The sequence below is a fragment of the Tetrao urogallus genome, assembly GCF_951394365.1.
Source record: "Tetrao urogallus genome assembly, chromosome: 1".
Classification (NCBI taxonomy): Eukaryota; Metazoa; Chordata; class Aves; order Galliformes; family Phasianidae; genus Tetrao; species Tetrao urogallus.
The window spans coordinates 189,830,802-189,849,907 of NC_136813.1; the positions used below are offsets into that span (position 1 = coordinate 189,830,802).

Below are 19,106 nucleotides of genomic sequence, written 5' to 3' on the forward strand. Positions count from 1 at the left end.
CACTTCACCGCAGCCTCCTTTCAGACAGTTGTAGAGGGTGATAAGGTCTCCCCTGAGCCTCCTCTTCTCCAGACTGAACAACCCCAGTTCCCTCAGCTGCTCACTGTAAGATTTATGCTCCAGACCTTTCACAGCATTGTTGCCTTTCTTTCTCTCCCATGTTACACTGCCATTATGATGGCAAATGAAGTTCTGTTTTCATCCTGCTCTGTTTGGCAAGCGTCTGTGTGGGTTTTCTGAAACTCAGAATTTATATAGGTAGAAGCAGCAGGTTGGGGTGAAATCATGACTTATTGACTATTTCTGACTTTTTTTTTCTTTTTTGCATCATTTCAGCCGAAAAGGGAGAAACAAAGTGAATCATTTCCCTTCCTATATTTCAGCCATTCAAGACTCCTGCAAGTGGGTGAGGTATTGGAGCAGGCTGCCCAGTGAGGTGGTAGAGTCACCATCCCTGGAGGTTTTCGAGAAAAGAGCAGACGTGGCACTGTGTGGCATGGTCTAGAGTGGTCATGGACATGGGTTAATGGTTGGACTAGATGATCTTAGTGGTCTTTTCAACTTCAGCAATTCTGTGATTCTAAGTAAGGGGAAAACTGGTGCAATAGGCACTATGGAATAGTGAACAGTTTGACGAAGAACTCCTTTCTTAACTCTTGTGACCACCACGCATGCTGTAAACAAAGACTTGAAATGTATGTTCCTATTAATAATCAGACAGTTGAGGAATTCACACTGCAGCCCTGAAAGGTTAACCTTTCCCTTTAAGTGTGTTTAAATTCACGTGCATACCTGTGATGTCTGTCTGAAGTAGCAAAGCTTGATATAGTGGAAGTATAAATACATCCTCTTCCAGTGAGTGATTCTGCAAATCCTGTTTTGATAAGGTCTTAAATCTATTGAAATGAGAGCATAAAATTCTCTTGTACTGTCAGTGCTAGGTGACAGTGCCTGCCAATTCCTTTTTTTATATATGTTTCTTTTATTTCCTCCTTCAGAATTGTAAGATACCACAGTAAATCTTTGGTAGCTTGCAAATATATATGGTTCCTAGATGTACAAAATTTAAATGCAAATTAGACCAACTTGAACTGTGGTGGAAGTGAGTGAAGCCCCGCTGACAAAAGCAAATCTTTGCACTGCTCAGTCTTTATCAAAGTTCGAGTTTATTGTTAAGTAAATGTTCATTTCCATTTCAGTAATTGTTACTAGTCTCTCTACTTATCTTGTCTCTTGGAGACCTTGATATGAATGCTCTGCAGTAACTTGTTATGTATGGGATAGCAATATGTTTTCCAGGACAGAAGTAAATCCAATATAATGTTCTTTGTCATAGCATTGTTTCCTATGTTTTTTTGTTATTTTTTCCCCTTTGGTGATTCATAGGCATTTTACTGCTCTGAACTGTAAAGGACTTGCTAATATAATGATTTAATAATATTAAACCAATTTAAAGAAACCCATTGCTTAGAAGTGTAATGATTGCAATTCTTTAGTGTAAGTGTGAATTGATGTGATGCTCAGTCATGTACCAAAGATAGGTTTGTGTAGATACCAGCTGAAATGTTCTTTCCCACACCTTCCCTCCTGCAAAAAACTTCTGCAGTAGTGAATTTTCAATGAAAAGAAGAATTGTTAAGGGTATTTCTGTTTTTGTTCAAATATAAATAATGTTAACCCAAGGCTTCTCAAACTGGAAAATATTTGGTACTTTTGTTATTTTCAAATAATGAGATAATATAGTTCTTTTTTCTTCAACAGAAAATGGAATATGTGTATTTTCTTGGGTTTTACTCTAGGATATAGAACACATTTCTTCCCTAAATGTGCCTTTGCTCCTTGCTTTTGTTGAATTTATCCACACTGTACAGCTTGGGATATACATGCTGCTGATTACAATTGAACCTTCCATTTTTATGACACAGTAACTTAAGACTTTCAGAAATCTTCAATTCCCAAACATTTACTTCTTGGGCTTGTATTTTTTTTTTAAATTGATTTTTGTGTTTTGTTGTTGTTGTTGTTGTTGTTATGATTGCTTTAGATATCTATTCTCTGAAGACGATATCTGAGTGGAAATGCGCCCTGGAAAAATCCCTAAATGATGCAGCAAATTTTCCTCTTCCAATGGAAGTATTCAAGGTAAAAAGTGTACATTTTCCTTCAGTTATTCGATAGAGTAAATTCTCAGCTACAAAACACTATTTTTCATCATAATCACCACCAGCATTAGCTATGCATTTTTGCCAATAATGAACAGCAGCCTGCATGCCACATTCAGAAAAACTTGCACCAATGGAGATAACCCACTGTTTCACAGTGTTTCATCACCCACCACCTCACTGTGCACACATCCACTGTTTTGTGTCCATAGATATTCAGCAAGGGTTGATGAATGTCACTGGGTGCAGTTTTTTGTGCGTAGAGGAGTTCGGTTCTACCCCTTTGCTTCATGTGCAGTTCCATGTCAGATGCCATTTTGTCAGACTGCCCCTCTGCTGCCATCTGTCACATGAAAACAAGCTGTAATGGAGTTCTGGTTGGAAAGTTGAACCTCTGCTGCCATACTGCCAACACCCACTTCTGTTGTAATAGGCCAACTTAATAAAATAGGAGGCATTACTTTCATAGCAGCCCTTGTACATCGCTATCAAAGGTCATAAGTGGGATGTTTGTATAAAATGCAGTTTTGTGTGAACTCTGCTCTCAGACCTGATTTCTTGCTGTTACTGTTTTATAGATGATGTAGGGGTATGACCAACACTGATTTCTCCAACATCAGCATTTCTCCAACACCATTTCTAACATCTTTAATTATGCAGACCTGAGTTCCCACAGCCTGTGACAGCACAGTGCTATGATTATGAGAGTACTTGTAAACTCAGCTTTCTGTGAGCCCTGTGCTCAAATTTTCATCTCATTCTGAGCTGGTTCTCCTCCAGGGACCTGTAGTGGAAGTAGGAGATAATTTTCTCCTGTGTCATTTTTTCTTCACTCAATCTGATTTTTAATAGTTAGAGATGTGCTTCAGCCCTGAGGCACCAGCTTTAATATCCCATCCAAATCCACACTGCTGTTCATCGTGGCTGCTCCAGATCATAATCCAGATTTCTAGCTGTGCCAGCCTTTTTAATGTTGCAGCCTTGCAGTGGTGTGCTGTAGCAGTGTGGGGGGATGAGTTGTAGCATAGTGCTGCACCACTGTCTACAGTGGAGTGGACCAGGTCATAGAATAATGGAATCATTAAGGTTGGAAAAGACCACTAACATCATCAAGTCCAACCATCAAACCATTTTCATCATGCCCACTAACCGTGTCCCTCAGTGCCACATCTGCTCTTTTCTTGAACATCTCCAGGGCTGGTGACTCCACCACCTCCCTGGGCGGCCTGTGCCCGTGCTTCACCATTCCTAATGAGAAGAAATTTTTGCTAATATCCAACCTGAAATCCATCTGATAACCACCAGATCCTCCTAGTCAACCACAGTGGTTACCACTGCTCCTGGCTCATCCAGTGTGGACACCTAGGTTCCTTCCCATTAGCAGCATGATATTGGGGCACCCCAAAACACCCATGTGATTGGGAGAAGGCACTCAGCATGCCCCATTCTGGCTCATCACAGGGACCTGGTGCCACCTAGTGAAAGCCCTGCTAGGCTGAGAGAAATGTAGAAAATGTATGCATTGGCTTTTTTCACAGACAAGGGTTTGAGATGTCCCATAAAATCATAGAATTGCCCGGGTTGGAAAAGACCTTAAAGATCATTGAGTCCAACCACAACCTAACCATACTGCCCTAACTCTAACAACCCTCCACTAAATCATGTCCCTGAGCATCGCATCCAAACAGTTTTTAACACATCCAGGGATGGTGACTCAACCACCTCCCTGGGGAGCCTATTCCAGTGCTTAACAACCCTTTCTGTAAGAAGTGTTTCCTGATATCCAACCTAAACTTACCCTGGCACAACTTGAGTTCATTTCCCCTCGTCCTGTCACCTTAAAAAATAAAATCTCGTGTTGTTGCAGGAGTGGTTTTGATTCTCTGCCGCCTTTTTTTGTACAGTGCTTCAGTCCAGAAGCTATTAAACTTTGCAGTTTCAAGATGAAGAGCATATTGTATGGGGCAGGGATTAAACTGGGAAAGCCTAATGTGTAAATTTTATTCCTGCCTATATGAAAGAGCAAAGAATCTTTCTGATGAGGCTCATAAAGCATCCTTTTTTTTCCTTTAGTTTATAAGTAACAGCTGTTTTGCAGCCTTTTCTCAGCATGCTAGACTTATACCCACTTATTTTAATTATTGCATGACGGTCATAAATTTAAACTGAGCAAGTCCCAGTGGCCACACTGTGTGGTTAGAGCTTGCAAGGGTGTTCCTCTTAGACAATGCAATGCCTTGGAATGCTTGAATGGCCCAAAAGGAGAAATTTTGGGGGCCATACATGACAAAAAGGCAGGATTAGGGCAATACAGCTTCTTCATTTGAACTGTGGAAGCCAAGCACAAGGATTCAGTGTCTGGTGGTGTTTGGGTCCCTGACTGGTGTTGAGGAGGCTGGAGGCTAAATGAACGGATGTCCTTTTTCTCTCTGCCTTTAGAAGGACTCAAACCCATCTTCTACCATTTGATCGAGGGGTAAAATACAAGAGATTGTCTGTGCTTGTGAGCATGCCTTCCTCTAATAGTGATTTAAATGTAAGTTAAGTAAAGGCTTTCTGTATGAGAATATAGTTGTCTGATCTTTCAAGGCAAGCCAAAATTCACTCTTGGGAACTTCAGTAAGAATCCCAGAAGAGCCCAGCAAAAAATGTTGAATCCAAAGGCCTTTTTTTTTCTTCCTAGTACCAGCACAGAAATAATGTCTCTACAGGGTGCCAGGGGACTTGGTGCTGCTATAATTGTTATGTCTTAGATGAGGTATAAAACACAGAGTTTGGCAGCTTGCAACTGTTAAGATCTTGGTCTTCTGGAAAGCTGGAAATGTTTACTTTGGCAAACATGATAAACTGCCCAGTTGATAAACTGAGCAATTAATTTCTACATTTCCCTATAGAAATCCATACAGGTCTGAACACTCCCTAGAGTGAACACACACACGTTCTTTTGGCTTGATTGCAGATTAAATTGCTGTTGTTTGAGATGTGCATGGTGGTGGGCAGTGTCAGGAATGCAGTGTCAAACTGGTCCCAGGTGGTAGTGCTGGAAAGTCAGGTCTGCATTTGTAGAATCATAGAATTGGTAAGGTTGGAAAAGACCACCAGGGTTCTGTAGTCCAACCATAACCATCTGTAGTGGGAAAAGTGGCTTCTGTTATGAATTTATGAGCCCAACATTACTGTTGGTGGTGGAGCAATTTGGTTTTGGTGACAAAGGGTTTTGGGTTCTGCCTGGTAACTCATACGCCATGAATTTGAGCCTGTATTATCACTGCTCAGCAGCATAGCAGAACAGAACTTTTGTGTAGTGGTCTTCAGCGGGAAAACACTAAAATGTCTTGCAAAAACACAACCCTGATGGTAGAATGGATTGGGTTGGAAGGGACTTCAGAGATCATCTAGTTCCAACCCCCTGTTGATGCAGGCAGGATTGCTGACCACTGAATCAGGCACTATATCAGATTGTCCAGCACCCCATCCAGCCTGGCCGAATTATTCCCCTTTTGCATCCAAGGAATCAGAATTGCTTAACAATTGGTTAAATACGGTTGGTTAAATACGACTAAGATCATCTCGTCCAACTGTCAGCCCATCACCACCATGCCCACTAGATCATGGCACCATTAATGAGGCCTTATGAGCTGGTTACAAAAATCAGAGGGAAGGATGAGAGGAAGATCTTCCTTTTTTTTTTGTTTTTCTGGTGCTGTTTTACACTTGGCCATATGTTGAAAGCATTTGTAAAACACTTTAGGATCCTTTGAGAAGGAACGTGATATTCAACTGCTAGAAAATGTCACTGTTATATAGCTACTAAACATAGTGTTTTGCAAACTACACCTCCTGGAGAAAGTTTTTCTTTAAAAAGCTTTTTGCAACACATCCACTATATTGTCATTCTGTTCTTCTTAGAAAACAAATTGATTCTCAAAAAAAAATAAAAATAAATGCAAACTGTTTTTTCAAGTGTGTTTAAATAGTTTGGGAGCTTAAGTCCTTCCAGAAAGCCACAAGGAAACCCAAGGAAACCTGTCCTTTACAGTTTCTGCTCTGATTTTGAGATGCAACATTTGGCTGAATGCCTGCAATAAGCGATGGCTCAGAGCACACCTAAGAAAAGTGACCAAATCTTTGGGTATAAATAAAGGTGGCTGGATTGTTACTAAGGCCAGCTTTAAAGCTGTGTAACATCAGTGGTTCAGCAGTGCCATGCTGATGCTTTCTGAGAGGCAGCCTGGCATCGGGAAACCAAACTTAAGACACAGAACCTTTTAGCCCAAATATTTATTTCCCCCTGAACACACATTTGTAATTATTCTCTCTAGCTGAGGAACAACTGTTTCTCTTCTCTGGAACCAGCCCAGTGAGATCCTATTTCTAGATCATAGATCATAGAATCATTCAGGTTAGAAAATACCTTCAAGATCATCAGATCCAACCATTAACCTGACCAAGTCTCATCACTAGACCATGGCCATTAGTGATGTATCACACATCCCTTAAATACCTCTAGAGATGGGTTACCATCACCTCCCCTGGCAGACAGTGCCTAACAATCCTCTCTGTAATGAGATTCTTAACTGATATCTGAACTAAATCTCCCCTGATACAACTTGTGACTCTACTAATTTGGAGTATTTGGGTGTTTCCTGTGATTTGTAATAATACCATTAATTGATGCTAAGATAAAAGGGATGGAAGGAATCTCCTGTGGAGAATGATGAAGGGACCATCCATCAGTGAGTTCAGAGCTGCCTCCTAAAATTCAGTACTGGGTGCTTTTTTGTTCCACAGTCAAAAATGCAATAAACAAATATTACAGTAAATATTAAAAAGAACTTCTTTCTCTCCCAGATGTTTTTTTTCCCATCAGCTGAAATGCGCTTTTAAAAGATGAGATTAAATTGAAGTATTTATTTATGATTGTAACTTATTTTTTGAAGAAAAAGATAACATCTCTCAGAAGTTAATGCATTCTGTAGGTGTTTTAGTGTGTTTTCTTCCATTATTTGGTCATCTGGAGGAGTTTCAGTGTAAGGAAGAGAATCTCAAGGGCTACTTTTCTGCCCTTAAGCCTCTACCCAGACAATTCTGATCTGAATAGATGCACAGCCTTGAAATCTAACAGGGTTTTTCTGTTTTCAACCCCTATAGTGGATAAGGACATGCTGATACAGCAGGTTAAAGCATCCGTGCTTTTAATTTTGCCAAACTCGAATGTTAGCAATCCCAGGCCTCTTCATGCACTGATGGCTTGGCTGGCCCTTGTTGTGCATGCTGTGCTTTAATAACCCGTGAGTCGCCATGCAATTTGCTGTCTGCCAGATTATTTATACTCCATCTGTTCTTTCCCATCCGTAGCACTCGCCATCCCTTCTCCTTGGCTGCTTTTTACCTGGCTGGACTACATGCATGGCCTCCTGTCCCCTCCACTCTTCATCTGCCTTTTGACCCACTCCAGTCTCAGCTCATTAAAGCCATTTATCTTTGTAAAACTTAATAACCATCGTTAAGAGTATCCTGAAAACGTCTTTACTTACATAACTGCCTTTACAGCTCTTGAAAGCAGGGATGTTTCCAATACTAAAGATGGAATCTGGTGGAAAGACCATATGAGAAAAGTTTTCACTTCTCTACAGCTCCCTCCTAATTTTGGGTATTGCAAAGGGGTGGGTGGGGCAAAGCGATCCATGAGGGTATATGAAGTTAATCCAGAGACCCAGTCTTCTGTGAGACATCACAGAAGACTGTTTGGTCTCACTGCGTGAATGTTAGGATGGGAAGAGAAATGCTAGAGAGAGTTCAAGCAAAGCAGATGGGCTGAGTAGGAACCAGCTCCTTCACTCTGCTCTATTCCATATTCCTCTGGCTGCACGATTAGCATGTGTGGTTTTCTTTCTCCATTAGTATGACTAGAGGTCTCTCAGAATGGTGAAAGGTTAGGAAAAGGGCCCAATCCAATTCATATATGGCATTCAAGCTCTGTATGAGATAGCTTGTACCTGAAGTATCACAGAATCGTAGAGGGGACCTTATTTACTCCTGCCCCCTATGCAGTAGTCAGGGTCGCCACCCAACAGACAAGTTGCCCAAGGCTCCGTCCAGGCTGGACTTGGATGCCACAGCTTTTCCATGGCAGCGTTTTCTCCTTTACTGAAATGAGTCAGTGTGCTGGCCTGGGCTCCCTGCACCCTGTTCTAGCTATAGGTGTCCCTGTTCATTGCAGGGGAGTCGGACCAGGTGACTTTTCAGCATCCATTCCAACTCACACAATTCTGTGATTGTTGGACAACAGGTACTCCTAGTTAGGGGATGGGTGATACCCAAAAGCCATCTGTCCAATAATGCTTTTTGGTTTTTTTGAGAGAGAAAACAGTAGTCAGCTGTGATCTGTTTTCACTGCATAGAATTTGTTCAGATCTTCTCTCTTTTATCCAATTTCCATGGATTTTTCAGTAGTGAGATGTTACTGAGGGCAGAATCTGTCCAGGCACGTCTCTGTGAAACTCAGTCCCTCATCACAACCAAGGTAGTTATTTAGAAATGTGAGAAGAGGCACCGATGGCTTCATTTTGAGCACTTGGATTAGTGTTCCCACTTGTGAAATAAGAGCAATGTATGACACAGCAAGGATTCACTAGCAAACACTAGCAAACACTTGTGAAATGAGGTGCAATCCTAGATACTGTAATTCTGTTGTGAGATAATAAAAAAAAAAAAGATGCGTTTTGCTTCTGCAATCCGTGCTTCCACCAGCCTGGCAAATCAAAGCCTGCAGTGTGTAGGAGGGGATCTTTGCCCCGGTGCCATCTGCAGCAGGCCGAACCATACGAAGAAGGTGTGTTCAGATTTAGACCGGCTACTCTGCAATGTTGCTGTTTCTATGGTAACTGTTTTTATTCAACAAGAGAAGCTTAAAATCTGTTGGGCTAAATTTGATCCTAGGCAGAAGCATCTGCAGTGTTTAAGGGGCTCTTCGGTAGGTGCAGCTGTGATAGCTGGCTGCCATGCTCCTTGCTTCAGGGTCTCAGGACTTTCAAAGCCTCCTTTCCATCGCCTTTTCCTCTTCATCCCACCTCACATCTCTACATTTTGGTCTCCCTGTGTTTCTGCACTCACATTTTGCTTGCAGATTTGCTTATGTTATGTCTTGCAGGAGAATTTCTGTGTCCCTGCAGAGTGTGTCTTCAGGGAAAATTGCACAGCGTTTAGCAAGAAGAGCTGATGAATCATGACAAGACCGATTCCTCTGCAAATAATGCAGACGATTGCAGTTGGGAGGGTTTCTTTCTTTATTTTTTTTTCTTTTTGCTCAATTGAAAACCAAATGCCAGATTCCTGTAGAGGCAATTTAACCGCTATTGCTGTGCTTGTGACTGGTTACCACCTAAGAGCTTTGTGATTAAAATTAGGCTATCAGAAGCAGCCAGTGTCTTGGAGAATTAGGGAAAACACTGGCGGAAACAATTTCTTTCAAAACAAAACTGAGTTAAATAATTTGTTTCCAGTCATACCTGATGGAACCTACTTCTCCTCTGTCACTAGTAGGGTAAACCAGGAGAGATATGATTGAAGGCAATATCATTTCACACAGTTGCAGCTGGTGAGGATTAAAGGAAGCTCAGGTCAAACATTTATTAATCGCTGTTAATGATCAGCCTCTCAACTTTGCAACTTCTCAGACTTAGTTCTGAGTTTCGTACAAAGCCATAATCATGTAAGTGGTGTGCATGAACTATCCTGGACCTAAAGAACTCTGTGTTTGGGGGTATTTGAAAATCAGGGTTCAAATTAGAGCCTTTTCTGCTTATCTATACACTATGCATGCTTTTGGGTTCGAAATGAGATGATTCGTTTTGTATGTTGAGGAGAGTGGGCTAAGAGTGAGCATTTCAGAACCTGGAGGAGATGCCCTTGTTTGGATTTGTAGACACAGCTAGAGCAACCAGTCCATTGCATGGCTGCCCTAAATGCCATGTGCAAAAGCCATTTAGGTTAACTTAGTTAGGTCTGAGTACTATCTGCTCTGCCCAATGGAGTGTAGAAAGGCTTGAGCAAAAGGGCAGATGACTATGATGATTTTGCAGTGTATCTTTCTGAGTTCAAGACCAGTGCTTAGAGGAAGTTGGTGACTTCTTTAAGATTTAACTGTGTCACCCACACCTGTGCATTCTTAAAGACTGACTACATCCTTAAGTCTAAAAGCTTCTAAGATAGCAAGAGTGAGGCTGACTTTAATTGCTTCTTGGGATTTGTAGTCAGTTGTGACAGCCTTGGCTTTGCCTGTGGGTTTGGGCTGCAAGTGGCAGACGTTCATTCAGTGGAGGGTTCTGCAATTTTCCATTCATTACTTGTAAGCACCCTTGTGGGCTGTAATCCATCATGTTAGAGATTTTGACCCTTTGAATGAGTGAGCGTGGTTCTTGTACCACATTAATTCATTGTACGTTCCTCAGTATGATTTTCACTTTGCTGTAAGGGTTTTCGCAGCATCAGACTGGTTTTCTTGGCTGCTCTCCAGCAGGGAGGACTGGAAGGTTGTTTCCGTTGCCCACACAGAGCTTGTGAGCCTTGTGAGGCAGGCTCGTTGATGGTGTAAATGTGTGTGGCAGTGGAGCTGCTCCTGTGAAGCACTAAGTTGTAGAACCATTCAGGTTGGGAAAGACCACTAAGATCATCTAGTCAAACTGTCAGCCCATCCCCACATGCCAGCTAACTATGTCTCTCAGTGCCACATCTACCCTTTTCTTTAACATTTCCAGGGATGGTGACTCCATGCCCTCCCCAGGCACGTGTTCCAGTGCCTCGCAACTCTTCCTGAGAATAAGTTCTTCCTAATATCCAACCTGAACCTCTCCTGGTGCAACTTGAAGCCATTCCCTCTTGTTTTGTCACAGTTACCTCGGAGCACCTCTCCACAACCTCCTTTCATTTTTTTATGGAGAGCAGTAAGGCTTCCCTGAGCCTCCTCTTCTCCAGACCAGACAATCCCAGTTTCCTCAGTTACTCCCCATAAGATTTGTGCTCCAGACTCTTCACAGCTTTGTTGCCCTTTTCTGTACACATCCAAGGGCTTCAAAGTCTCTGTTGTAGAGAGGGGCCCAAAACTGAACGCAGTGCTCGAGGTGCAGCCTCACCAGGAGCCAGCCAGCAGGAGCAGAGATCCACCACACACAAAGCTATAAAATGCTCCAAATGACTGTACAACTCCATTTGAAAGCAAATTCAAACTCGCTTGGAATAGTGGCTGGAAATAAATGTCTGGTGACATCCTGATAGGTGGCTTTGAACGCTGAGTGCAGTGTGGAAAGGTTGGTTTCTGCCACCCAACAACATTTCAGGTGTTGCTTTTGCTGTGCTGCAGATTCTGGAGGGAGCGAAGGGAAAGCTTCAGCCCTTCAGTCCTCATCTTGCAGCTGCTTTTATTTAACAGGCATCTTTCCTGTCAATGTGAATAACAGGAGCCAAGTGCAGTTCATTATCCAGTGTATCACTTTGAGTCTAATACTAATTAAAAGCTTTGCCTTCGCTTCTGTAGAACCTATTCTTAGGAATTATGTAAATTAATTAGAATTTTGAAGAGGAGCGTATGCCAAATCCTCAGCAATTCCCTGCTGGCTGAGGGGAATGGCATTGGGATCAGTTTTTTTTTCTTTTTGCAGCTGCAAAAATCTGAGGCTCTTAAAGTCAATTTTAATGCTTCACTTTTACAAATATGTGAAAGAGATCAAATATCCAGATCCTGACCATTTGCCATGGCGGTACAATATCAAGGCTTTTTCTCCATGAAAGCTTTTCCGTCTCAAAAATGACATTTAACACAGACAAGCTTTTTACTTCCACAGCCCTTCTCCAAACAAAAGTATGTTCCTGAGTCAAAGAGAATTTTCTCCCTCAAAAGGGAGACATACCGAAGATCCCATGGGTTCTTGGCAGGAGTTTACTCTTGCTATTAATTTAATGAGAAAGATGTTTACATGGTATGCTGAATGGGAAGGGAGATTTGATCCTGAGATACACAGCACATGGACAAAAGGTGATAGGCTTTTCAAGTAAAATAAACAATGTTAAATGTTGTTAGTTTTATGATTTTTCCCACTTGATTATTTTTTCCCTTTGAAAAAAGCCATAGTAAAAAGGAGCCCAGCCAAAGAAACCGTCTCAAATGAAAATAAGAAGTAATACTGTTTTAAGTATTTTGATCTCAATCAACAAATCACATATGAAGTTGATGAAACTACTCGCGTGTTTAAGGATAAACATGATTAAGTACTTTGGTAGATCTGGGCTTATTATGTATTGAAGCCGGATGCGAGCGTGAATTGAATCCTGGATCTTTTGATGGGAAGATGCTGCAGTGTAAGCTTGCTTCCAGATGTACGATTTGCAAAGTTGCCTTTTCTTTACAACCTCACCCCAAGGATTGAGAGATGCTGGGTGTGGATCCTTGTGTAGGGAAGAAATACCCTACAGTCTAGATGCTGTCTGCCTTTGAAGGTTGGAAGTTCAGTTGGTGAGGTCTGATTTTTGCAGCCATTATCTTTTCCTAGTGGTAACAATGGCAATTTTGATAACCTTTCCTTAATGCAGTGCTTACACTGAGCAGCTTCACTGTACAAGGAGCCAAATTCAATTCCTTGAATCAAGCTCTTATTCAGCAAAACATTGTGAAACTGCCAGAAATCAGTCTCCTGGTTTGCTGGGACTTTGGTAATGTGGAAATAATTGCCAGCAACTGGAAGTACAGCTGATGCTGCACTGCAGGACACCCAAACTCCTGAATGTCTGCTCCTTCCTCAGCCATTAGTTCATCGTGGTGTTTTGGCCCATTATTGCTAAGTCTTCCTCAGTTTCCCATTGGAATATACTTCCCTTGCTGTGAAACTGAAGACATTATGAAAGCTTTTTTGACTGCTTTTTGGTTCTCACATAAAAGACACAGTAATGTCGCGAAGATAAGGTAAGGTGAAGACAACTATTCCTTTTGCTTTGATTGGAGCTAGTAAAAATCTGATGGCACCAGGAACGTAAGATCCCAAAATAGAAGTCATTAAGTCTACAAGTGAGAACAGTTCTTAGGAAAGAAAGTGTAATGACATACAACTTCAGATCAATAGAAAATCATTTTAGAACAAGAATACAACATGTAGCAATGAATGTAGATGGGAGTGACATTGCTAGCCTCTTATTAGATACTAAGCTTTCTGCATATATTTTGGAGTTCAGTGTGTGTGTGCTTTAAATATAACAGCTCTTCTTTTTTGGTTGTGTTGGCTAACGCATGGGTCATTTAGACAACATTGGTCTAAATGATGTAAATGTTGTTTTACATTGGTTCAGCGTGAAATAAAATTGTTACTTTGGAATCAGGTTGCTAGCCTGTGTGCTAGTTAGACAAGGACATGAGGATGGGGTCATTTGATAGATGTAACACATTTGTGGCAAGTGAGGGAGTTGAACCTGTGTTGTTTCTGAGGTTAGGTGCTGCATCCTCCTGATCACCCAAGGTTATTGCATGTAGACATGTTTGATCCTGGATGAAGGTATTGTGACAGGCATGTACCTGAACACAGCTGTGTATTTTTCCACTGACGGGTTCTCTCATTGCTCACCTTTTGGGTTCAAGTTCATTTTCCTGGGCCTTATTCCACCTTTATTCTCCCAGTTAGACAGAAGACCTTTCCATCTTATGGTACATGAAAACCAGCCCAGGTTTTTATTTGATGCCGTAGAAGAACCCAACATTCATTAGGACAAATCAGGGGCAATTAGGTCTGCTTCCACCCACTGCAGGCACAGGAGCATGTAGTCAGAGACAGTGGATCACCTGGGTAACAGATCCACCTGAACACCTTTCAAATAGATTCTCCAATGTGTTGAGCCTTCCTTCGTGGCTGGTGCTGACACACCACCTATCCCTCTTTCCCTATTCTTTCCCCCAGGACCATGCTGATTTGAGAAACCACTTTTTCACTGTGGGGATGAAGCTGGAGGCGGTGAATATGAGGGAACCGTTTCATATCTGTCCTGCATCAGTGACTAAGGTAGGGTCCCAAAAATGAATGAGGGCTGAAAAGATGTTTTAGAACCTCTTGACTGATTTCCACCATGTTTAGGAAAATATCCATGAATGTTCCCTTCTTCATCAGTTGTTTCTGTTGTACGAGCATCACTAGTTGACTCTATGTGCACTTATCACTGGGTAACGCATGCACTCATCCTATGAGCCAGTTTCATGCAGATAAAGGAAATCCCTTTTATCCCAGTCTTCTTTCCATGCCTACATATTTTTCCTGCACATCTGTGATTCTATCTGAAATGAAACAACTGGTTTGAGGGCATACTTGTGTGTCTTATCCACACCCTCAAAAGCAAGAGAAGGGAAGGCTGTAGGGTCTCCAGTACTGTCTACAGTCCTTGCCCAGCTGTAAGCACACTGAATGACTCTGAACTGTGGTGCTTTCTCTTGCCTCAGTTTACCCACCTATGCCTTGATATCTTTGGTGGAAACACAGATGTAAAGCGTTAGGTGAGAGTGGGTTGTTTCAGATGCACTTTGATTCCAATTTGTTTCAGCTTTATATGTTTGCAGGTGTTACAGCAAATTTAACATCAGATTTTTTTCTTCTTTTTCATCTCTTAGGTTTTTAACAATCATTATTTGCAAGTGACCATTGATGACTTGAGATCTGAACCCAGCAAAATCTCAATGCTTTGCCATGCGGATTCCTTAGGGATCTTGCCAATACAGTGGTGCCTTAAAAATGGAGTCAATCTCACACCGCCCAAGGGTTTGTATTACTTCTCAATGGCTTGCAGCTTTTTTACTGCCTTTAAAACCATTCTGCTCTTTGCTGCAGAGCATCACACTAAGCATCTCCAGCCACAGCATCTTTGTTGAGCCACTGAGGCTCATAACAGCCTGTGAACATCTCTGCAAATGTGTTGTTGATGGATTAATGTCTGTCTGAAGCAAACTGCACTGAGGCATAGGAAATTCCTGTAAAACACATCTCGGTGATGTTTTGTGTGTGCAGATTGCTGAAGGAGCATTAAGAGCCATATTATGTTTGAGACAAACCAGGCAGCTTTGCTTATAGCATCCCCATTGGTACAGCCCTGAGCTGCAGAGAACACAGAAATCTCAACGTCTCCTGGATTCAGATTGTATCTCACCAGTTAGCTCTCAGCTGCCTGCCCAGAAGCACATAGGCATTTTTACTTACCTGTCTCGAAAAAATCCCAGACGAGGGCAAATTGAGAGCAGTGCTCAGGTCAGAGCCAGGAGGAACAGCGTCCGACCGTGCTATTTCCCATCTCTGTAGCAGTGCAGTTAATTAACTGCAATTTCAGGCAACCACCTGCAGTGTGTTAGCAATATTTCTTCACTTGCAAAATGTGTTGGCTTTCTGGAATGTTAATTTTTTTTATTCTGGTCAGGGTGTCAAACTTCTGCCAAAAAATGACATTGCTTGAGAGAAGAAATGCTTCGCAAAAATATCCTGCGAAGTCGTGTACATGCATATTTGTCTTCATTTTGGAAGGAAATATGCTGCTGCTGGTCCCAAGGAAGTGAAGGGCTATTCCCTGCCAGATTTAAAGGCCTCTTATATTTATATAAGATATGTACATATATGTATATATCTAGCATGTGCAGTTTGAAATTCCCACCAAAGTCTGGGAGCCCTCTGTGTGCAGCTGCATATAGTGCTTCTGTGATTAATGTGTTGCTTTTACTGAAAGAAATTTACTCTGTGGATGTTTATCTTCCTCTTGCTTAAATCCAAGTGTAAAGATTGTGACTATGTAAGTGCTCAGTGGTCAGCATTTTGTTTTTTCCACCATGAGTTCCCATGCATCTTCCCCCGGGCCACCTTATTAACTCAAATAGACCATAGACCAGGCGTTTCTATATAAAGGGCCGTGGCTTAATAGTTTCCACTCCATGCTGGTACAAAACCTGTTTTATGGGGCAAGCACATGCAAGCTCTGTTTAAATGCCTGCATAATTAGAAGTATCTGTAGCATCCTTCCACCTGTCATTACAGATATTTTCAACTTGTCCTGGAAAGGCTAAGCAGCTAGCAGGTATCTGGTGTGATATTCAGTGCCTGGGTTCCACCTTGGCTCCTCAAAAGGGGCAGGAAGCCTTTGCTTTCTGCTGTCAGATCAGAAATCATGGAGATAAGCTATTAAAAGAGGTTTAAATCAAGTAGCAGATAGAGGCATAAAATATATTGTGCTTCTTCCAGAGTATATGAGGGCTGCATGCCTAAACTGCATCTTAGGATCTTTTGGGTCAAAAAACTCCTCCAGCAGCAAACATGCACTTTGAGTCATGAAAGTGGTTAAACATTGGAATGATGTCTGAAAAAACAACCAGCAAGCAAAAAAGCACACCAAAAAATGCAGATAGAAAAAGAAATGCATCCAGAACCACACTGAGGTCTTCTCTGACAAGAGTAACATCAGCTTGCAATAAAGAAGCAGTCAGGACTGACAGGAGAGGGCTGCAACATGCCTACAAGTGGGACCAGAAAGAAGGAGGGCATTCCCCCATTTCCAATCATAACTGCTCTGAGGTGTCCAGATTTGCTCCTTTTTTTTTAATGTGCAGATTTGGCCATTCTCCTCCATGACTATATTGACAATATTTAGTGCTGCAAACATAGCTTTCCCTTTTGAAAGGCGAGAAATTCCCATGGAGAATCAGATGACGTGGGGAAAAATACATAAGTCCTTTTTGTCTTCGTGGATAGAGTTTTTGCTGTATTCTAGTATTTTTTGGGGGGGAGGGATTAAATAATGGTTGGCAGGGAGTTGTCTGATTTTACAATTAATTGATTTTATTTCATCAGAATAGTATTGAAAATTGGGATATTTGGGTTCAAAGTCCTTTATTTCTTTAATATCTCTTCTTTTGCCTTTTTGCCTGTCAAGCCTTTGTTGAAACCAAACATGCAGTAGATGAGTCATGAACAGGAGGTGCAAACATTTGCTGCTAGAAACAGAGAGCAATTTTTCCTGCGTGGTGCCAAAAATGAATACCCATTTACTGCTGCTGTATAAACATTGAACAAGCACTGTTTATATTTATTGGTTTTGGGTTTATTGACCACTTCCCTTTAGAGTAATAGTTGTTCCTTTTCATGAACCGTTAAGAGGGGGAAAAATACCACAGTAGCACTCTTAAATACAAGGCTTACTAAAGAAATGCCATTTCTAAACCTCCAATGCATTTGTATTGTTATATTTGACTCTGATTACACTGCTGGTTTTAACAGCTCTTCAATGCTGAGAGTCAAGACAGCAGACACAGTGAAGCTCTGTGTATTTGGGGAACAGTAGGTAATTCGTAGAGCTATCATAGAGTGGCATGGGTTGAAAAGGACCACAATGAGCATCGACTTTCAACCCCCTGCTTTTTGCAGGGTCACCAACCACCAGATCAGGCTGCCCAAAGCCACATCCAGCCTGGCCTTGAATGCCTGCAGGGATGAGGCATCCACAACCTCCTTGGACAACCTGTTCCAATGTGTCACCACCCTCTGTGTGAAAAACTTCCTCCTAATAATCTAATCTAAACCTCCTCTGTCTTAGTTTAAAACCATTCCCCCTTGTCTATCACTATCAACCCATTTAAACGATTGTGCAGATTTGTGCAGGCTTTGACCATTATTACTAGGGTTGAGCTTTAGAGGATAACAATGTGTGAATATCATGTGCTAATGAGAGCATCTATTTACTTCTCATCATGAGGCTCCATGATGAGGTACACACAGGGCCAGGCTTGTTTGGTGGCAGTTCTTGAGTATGGCCTTCTTTGAGCAATCCTTGTTGCGCTGCTGAAGTTCTGGTAAACTGCACTGCTGCCTTTCCAGGCTTTGTTCCCACAGAAGTCTACAAAGAACCTCACACCTTGAATAGTACAGGGCCAAGCCAGCAGCTGGTTTTATGGTGACACGTGAGTCAGATTTTTATACCTCATTGAAACGTGCCTTTTCCATCCACTCTGCCAAGATTTTGCATAGCTCTCAATCAAGATTGAGGAGCTGTCCACGAGGGGTTTACATCAGAGGCCTGAGAACATGCAAAGTGTGGGCAGGGTTTAGGGTCCCTGTGAGCAGTGTACTCTGGCAGCTGAGATGTGCCCAGGTTTGTTTAATGCAGACATCTGCATTGTGGCTGCCTCCATGTGAGTTCATTACCAAAGCTGCTTCCAGAGTCAACGGAGAGCAAGTGAGACTTGTAGAGGGATTCTGCTCCTTCTGAAGGAGGGCGTGCAAATCACCTGTAGATCTTTCTCCATTGATGCTTCAGGGAAGCCAGCTCAAGGCGTCTACACTGCCAACACCTGTGTGCGATCAGATGGATTCCCTTCTGATGCAGTGTGCACTTCACCTCCTGTTTTCCATTTCATTTTCTGAAGCCTGAAAGTATCTGGCAAGGAAATAACAAGAGAGAAAAAAAAGTAGACAGAGAAGAAACAAGACAGTACTGTTGAAAAAATCAGTTGTTAATTTATGTAAAAAGATGCTAGGTATTTTTCATGTGAAAAATGAAGATTCTCTCAGTTATGGCCCTTTGTCACTTCTCTGTGCATGTTTATTTCTAGCTTTGCAAACAGTATTATGTTTTGTTACTGCGTAAATGCCCTGCAGAGACATTTTAGGACCCTCTCTATCTTGCTCATTTGTGAGTGCAGCTGTTAAGAGTAGAGCTCGTTTTATCCTGGATACTTGCATCTTAGCAGGATGCTCAAGACTTCATGTTCAAAATGTTTGCTCTTTTTTGGATCTGCATGATGGATAAGTGATTCCACTCAGTGCGCCGTCCTTTCTTGCCTACAAAAAAATTCACAGTTTCCACTGTCACAAATGACTAATTCCCATCTGATCTTGACTGTCCCTTTTTGACTGCCAATGAAAAAGACATTAAGGGATGTTC

General features: G+C 41.8%; 1 protein-coding gene across 1 annotated transcript in view; it reads left to right on the top strand.

Moving 5' to 3' along the window:
* Positions 1-19,106, top strand: part of SFMBT2 (Scm like with four mbt domains 2) — a gene marked incomplete at both ends in the record, with an annotated part of 93,372 nt that overhangs the window by 41,683 nt on the left and 32,583 nt on the right. The window contains 3 exons of the mRNA XM_079540163.1: positions 2,045-2,142; positions 14,102-14,203; positions 14,803-14,950. Of these exons, the coding sequence (XP_079396289.1) occupies positions 2,045-2,142; positions 14,102-14,203; positions 14,803-14,950 (348 nt within the window). The remainder of the gene's footprint in view (positions 1-2,044; positions 2,143-14,101; positions 14,204-14,802; positions 14,951-19,106) is intronic.